This window comes from Limulus polyphemus, unplaced genomic scaffold, assembly GCF_000517525.1.
Source record: "Limulus polyphemus unplaced genomic scaffold, Limulus_polyphemus-2.1.2 Scaffold1951, whole genome shotgun sequence".
NCBI lineage: Eukaryota > Metazoa > Arthropoda > Merostomata > Xiphosura > Limulidae > Limulus > Limulus polyphemus.
The window spans coordinates 91,096-97,584 of NW_013667561.1; the positions used below are offsets into that span (position 1 = coordinate 91,096).

Here is a 6,489-nt window from a genome sequence, read left to right on the forward strand (position 1 = left end):
TATATAAACGTCAAAGCTAATATGTAAAAGGCAAATATATTTCTAAACGTTATCATGACAACATGGATCTAACAATGAACTGGAAGAAACGTCGAGGAGTTCATAGTATTGGTAATGTAAACGTAAAGAATGAATAATTGGACACTGGCCGTTATGAGCATATTGAATAAGGCTTAAATTGAAATTTCTGTTGTTGTTTTTTTGTCAAGACTGCTTATTAGGCAATAATATGTGGCAATATTAAACCAATTATTTTTCTGTTTGTGTACGTAACGTGCAATTTTATATTCAAACTCCTTGCTTCATATTCGCAGCTAAAGCTGTAATACAACATAATTCCAGATCTTACAACGAAGACTATTTCACCTTTAACCAGCCATATTTGATTAGTATTGTTAACAAAACAAAAAACATAAAAGGTGAGCATATTGATTGTCACGTCGTATTTCTTTATTTTCTGCGAGTAAATAAATTATTATAAGTACCGATAAAATAGTATTGTGAATTCTGCCCAGATTGTGAATCTGAGATTTCATATTTAACGACCAGTTGTCTCATAAACATGTTTTGCATTATGAAACCATGGGTGCGCTTTAAAGGTGACCGTCAAATCCTACTATTCGATCAGAGTTGGCGGTGGGTGTTGTAGATTAGCTGCTTTCCCTCTAGTATATCATCAGTATCAGTTTAAAATTGAGGCGGTATGCACTTATAGCCCTTGTTTAGGTTTGCGCGAAATTGTGAAACAAATAAACCTAATAAATCATTGGAGAACTCTAGAGTAAACGATTACCTTTACCTTCCCTTGGGTTCTTAAAAATTCAAAACTGTTTAGAAAGTACAGGGTGGGCAATAGAAAAACCCCTAATAAGAACATAAACATACTAATTATATTTGGTTTCGGGGGAAAGGGATAGCAAAGGGGGGAGGAGGGTAGCATTGGCACACCCTGCACGTCCACGAGGACATATTTGTTTTGAACTTCTTTACGGCGTCACCAGAAGTGCAGAAAGAAATACATTCAAAAGGGGAGTGATCTTATTTCTTGTAAGTAACTCATCAGGACTGTTTTAAACTTGTGTACGGGTTTGACACATTAAGCCAGAAAATTAGCTACGTTTTGTATTTCCGCTGAAGAGTAATTATCTTTGTCATCTGAGAAGACAAAGAATTTGTTCATTCCAGTGGGTTTGTCTCGGTTCTTGCTATAAAAATGAGTATCTGGTATCATAATAAAAAAAAACTAATATTTATATAAACAGATAAATATCAGATCGTATAATCATGTAATATGTATGTTTGTTTGTTGTTGAATTTCGCACAAAGCTACACGAGGGCTATCTGCACTAGCCGTCCCTAATTTAGCAGTGTAAGACTAGAGGGAAGATAGCTAGTCATTACCACCCACCGCCAACTCTTGGGCTACTCTTTTTACCAACGAATAGTGGGATTGACCGTCACATTATAACGCCCCCACGGCTGAAAGGGCGAGCATATTTGGCAGGAGGGAATTCAAACCCGCGACCCTAAGATTGCAAGTCGAGCGCCCTAACCACCTGGCCATGCCGGACCTGCTGTAATATGTAAGATAAACGTGTTACGGTAGTCAGTTAATAGAATTAAGTAATAAAACTTGTACTGTGAACGTCTAAATAACCCATTATAACAAATACAATTCTTGTTAGTCCGGTTGAAATAATTGTAAGGAACACTACCAAACTTAAAAAAAAACAAATCAATCTGAGATAGAAATTATGCAGAAACATCCAAAATGACAAGCAAACATCGGCATTAAAGGACATAACGTTTTAGAACTAGCTAGATTTTACTGTTAATTTTAACCAATGTCCTTTTTTTAGCTAGTTTTAGTATACCTTCGCAATGCATAGAAATGATAAGTAGGTATCTTGGGCAATAAAACAGCTGCTGCGAATTATACAGTGTAAAATCGTGTTCATCGACAACTTTCACCATCCTTACTCTAGTACTTTTTCGTGTTCTAATATTATAGTTTAATGTCACATGGGAACTTTGAGTGTTTATGTTACGATAGGAGACAAGGTACTAAGCGATAATAAGAAATAAAAAGTGATATCTATCAATTCGATCAAGATCACGTGACTATGATAACAGCTATCAACATAGGAAGGAATATATCGTTCATGGTTAACTCTAGTTCACAGTAAATCCTAATTCACAGCCAAATGTAGGTAATGATTAATTATAATTCAAAGTGAATGCTAAATTACTGAGAATCCAATTGTCATGGGTTGTTCTGAATTACGACAAACCCTAAAGTGTAGTCCATTATAAACCTTAGGTCATAGTTAATTCTTTATCACAATATATTTTAAAGCAAGGATAATGCAATGTTTTGATAAACTCAAAGTCACTCTGTATTTTTTGTTAAGGTATGGCATCACGATCTATATAGACAATAATCGTCAAGCGAAGTTACTTAACAAAATGAAATGAAACCCGAACAACATTCTTCGAAAATAAAAAAGGTTTTGGTCCAGCCCATTTTTCGTATAAATGTTTGTATGATTATAAACAAGAAGTTTTCAATATGTTTTGCTTAATCCTAATTCACATCAATTATAACTCATGATGTTACACTCCAATTCTATTTATTGGTATCAAAAATATAAACAGCAAAATGTGAAAGATGTATTTCCTTTATTCTTATGAATTCATAGTCTTTGTTATCTGTATAACTTTATGTAAAACACAGAACATATTAGTTAGATCTCTACAAGTCAGATCTAATAGTGTTAATTAAGTATCAGTTTTTCTGCATAACAGTTGAGGTTTTTGATGATCTGCTTAACACAATGTTTCATACCTTTCACCAAAGATGCTTGTTCCAGTGTGGTTTCTTTTGAATACTTGTTGCTTAATGGACGTTTTAAAGGGTGTGTGTGTGTGTTAGAAGTATCGTGTACAATTATATCTATGATGCGCAATCTGTGGGGACCCTCAACCAGAGAGCGCACAACTATGACATAGAAGTGTATAAATTATACCTGAAAGTACGAAATACAGATAAAGAGATTTTAAACCCTACCGTATAAAGATCACTACTATTAAGTAATATAGTAACAACAATTAACTAGGGGAAATTCCATGCACGGTATATACACAAATAGGTTATACGGGATTCCCCCGGTTGGACAGCGGTAAGTCTACGGATTTGCAACGCTAAGCTCTGGGGTTCGATTCCCAGTGATGGACACAACAGATAGTCCAATGTGGCTTTGATACAAAACAAACACAGTTATACGGGATGGAGGGGAAGGCACCATAAAAACGTTTGTGTAACAGTGAGTTACTAGAGAATTTAACAACGTAATAGGATGACTTTCGAGACCAATGAATTACGTTCATTAGCAGGATTTTCTCGTGTTTACATTCGTATTCAATTAAAAAAAAACGGATCTGTATGGAGCTTATAGCGTTTGTAGTGCCATCTACAGAGTTTATTCTAGGTAAGAGTACACAACAAATTAAGAAAAACTTGTTTTGCTATTTCTCAAACATTAATCATTCAGTGTGCACTTTTTGGTTTAAAACTCAATCTAGATTATTATTTCAGGAGCACCATATCTTACACTTTAGGAACAAATCTTTAATAACAAAATTGTAATCTTTGTATTTATACTGTGATCTTGAATAGATACTTAATTAAAAGTCGTAGTTTTAGTGAGGATATTATAAAAATAGGAAACGCAGAATGTCACTATACAACTAATAAGTAGAATGGTAGTTTTAGTGAGGATATGATAAAAGTATGAAAGGCAGATCGTTACCATACAACTAATACTTCAAATGATATGATAATATGATAAAAGTATGAAAAAGCGTAACGTCACGGTACAACTAATACTTGAAATGGGGACATGATCAAGATCGGAAAAGAGGGGGAAAAAGCGGTTCCTTTCAAAAATGATGATATTACTGGATAACGGGGGCATAACATCTACACGTGGAGAAATTAAAAACATTGTAAAATACAAAATAGGACCAACCTTCTGTGCTTTGCACATTCCTGCCAAAGCCTGGACGTCGTGATTGGCGTGCCTACCGTCCGTTAAACACAGACCACACACAGCGATTTTACAAGACATACAGTACATCCCTAGAGGCTCGGCCGAGTGCTCCCCACAGTGGGTCTTCTTCTCTTTACTCCTGGATCTAAGAGTGGCCTTACCTTGCTGTGGATTAACCAGCGAATGAGCAGCTAGAGGTCCTCGAAGTGGGTGACACTTTTCCCTACAGTCGTCACAGTAGAACACTTCACATTGTTCACACATGACCGTAGCCTCCATGGGTTCATCCTCACACAGCTGGCAATGGATTGGCAATTCCTTGCTTTCTCCGTACTTGTCCACTATGTTCTGTAATGTCTTGTTCTTTGGCAGGTTATTGGCTCCGTGCTCGTCGAAATAGACTACTTTCTGGCACATAGGGCAGCTCAGAGATAAGGAACTGTTCTGGATTGGAGGAAACAGTATGTTCGGGTTACCGATGTAGCTGCTCGGCCGGCTGTTACACACCACCCCACTATCGGTCTCGCTTACCAAGCTTAGTTTGTCTCCGTCTGGGTAGTCTGCTGTGTTATCACTGTCGTCCGGTGGAGGTTGAAGGTTCTGGGCCGGCTGCTCTCTGTGAAGAGCACAGTTGAGACACAAGGAGTGGTAGCACGGTAAGAGAACAGGGTTTTTGTAGAGGTGCCTACACGCAGGGCATTTCAGTTCTTCTTCCATCGCTCGAGAGTCGGCTCTACATATGAAGAGTGGAAGGTGAAGCTCACGCACGGGACCTCCACATCCTCACATTTGGAGACTACTACCGAGCTACGCAAGACGACCCTTGGCGCTTACTGACGCCTGCGCACAGAATGTCGCCCGTTGCCCAGCTACAACGCTTGCACATACGCTTTCACCTCCAGCACACGTTTAGCTTTGGGTTATTGTCCCTAATAATCTGTAGAGACATTGATTTCACTTAGTTTTGAGTCGCGCCTTTCACTCTGAAAGTTTCATTATACTTAGACTACAGAATCTAGAATATTAAGATTATTCAACGTAAGCCTAACTTTAAAATACTTAATTAGTCTCGATGTGTTTGAACGAAAACGAAGTTTGATGATAAAAAGGATTACGACACTTATGACGAACAACATTGTTTACTTACTTAAAAAGGGACACAGGTGACGGTATCAGAATTTTATCATCTTCAGTATCTAAAGGAAAAATGTAAAGAATTTAAATCAATTGTTGAACATCATTAAAATTATAATGCTACATTTAAGAAAAAAGCGCATGGAAATTGAATAAGAGAAGTTACAACAAGAAAACATACAGAAATTAGGAATAATATCAATATTATTATATACATTAAAAAATGTGCAATTTAAATGAAGACTGCGGGATATTGAGGGTCAGAGAATGTTGTATGAAACCATTCAAACCAGCAAATAAGCTAATGATAGGTCATGTGATCTGAAATACAAATGATTGGTCATCTAGTTTATGCTGTATATCTATACAGTTACACACATGTATATACATATAGTAGACTTAGATAATCTTGTCTCATTTGCCATTTCGAAGCGAATCACTGTGTTTAAAGCAAGTGATTCTGGAGTTTCAATTACGTGAAGAGCCATCAGAAGAATGGAAGCCAGCCAATCATGAAAGTCAATTAAAATTTTGTTACAAGTATGTTAAAACTGTCGCTGTTGGAATCTGGAACTGCATTCAAACCAATGATGCAGTGACTCGGGCACCAGATTAATATTTTAAGAAACATTGTTTGGCACAATGTTATTTGACGCCCAAAACAAAGATAGAGAATTAACGAACATACAATAAACCAGTCAACTTCAGATTGTATTTATTTTTTTCAAGCTTTCAGCTACTTATGCCATAGGCATGGTCAGGTCAAACTGGTCGTCATACTCAGTTCGGCCATACGGAGTTGACCAGTTAATTACACATTTGTTAATGTTTGACGCATTTATATTTTCACCAATAAAAAATAAAGTTCGATTCGTTTCAGAAACACAATATTTATAATGTTACAAATGTAAGAGTATGTAAATAACAACGTACAATAAAGTGGGAGAAGCCAGTAATGTAGGGATTTTATTCTCCATGTAAAGTCGAGACAGCTTAGTCTATGTGATCATTAGCCGATCAAGTGATATGTCCATTTCCACTCGTATCTTGTTTGGTTCCTTTTTTCAAGTTCAGTAGCCAACCCTACATAGCTTTTCTATTTAGCGATATTTTTCCCTTATACTTGTGTGTGTGTATACAGCTTACAAACTATTGAATACATTAATTGTTAATTGGTGATTAACTTAGCACTATAAAACAATAATGGATTAAATATCGCTATACCGTTTTCGGTCCTGGTTGTCAACTTATTGTCATGACGGATAATGTCTGTGGTAATAGCACCCAAATGTGTTGATGATATCCC

At 36.5% G+C, this 6,489-nt stretch overlaps 1 protein-coding gene across 1 annotated transcript in view; it reads right to left on the reverse strand.

Moving 5' to 3' along the window:
- The window catches only part of LOC106465455 (E3 ubiquitin-protein ligase TRIM9-like), a 72,546-nt gene extending 67,725 nt beyond the window's left edge, over positions 1–4,821 (reverse strand). Inside the window, exon 1 of the mRNA XM_013925685.2 lies at positions 4,029–4,821. Coding sequence (XP_013781139.1) covers positions 4,029–4,766 — 738 coding nt within the window. The 5' untranslated portion in view covers positions 4,767–4,821. The remainder of the gene's footprint in view (positions 1–4,028) is intronic.
- Positions 4,822–6,489: the final 1,668 nt, after the last annotated feature.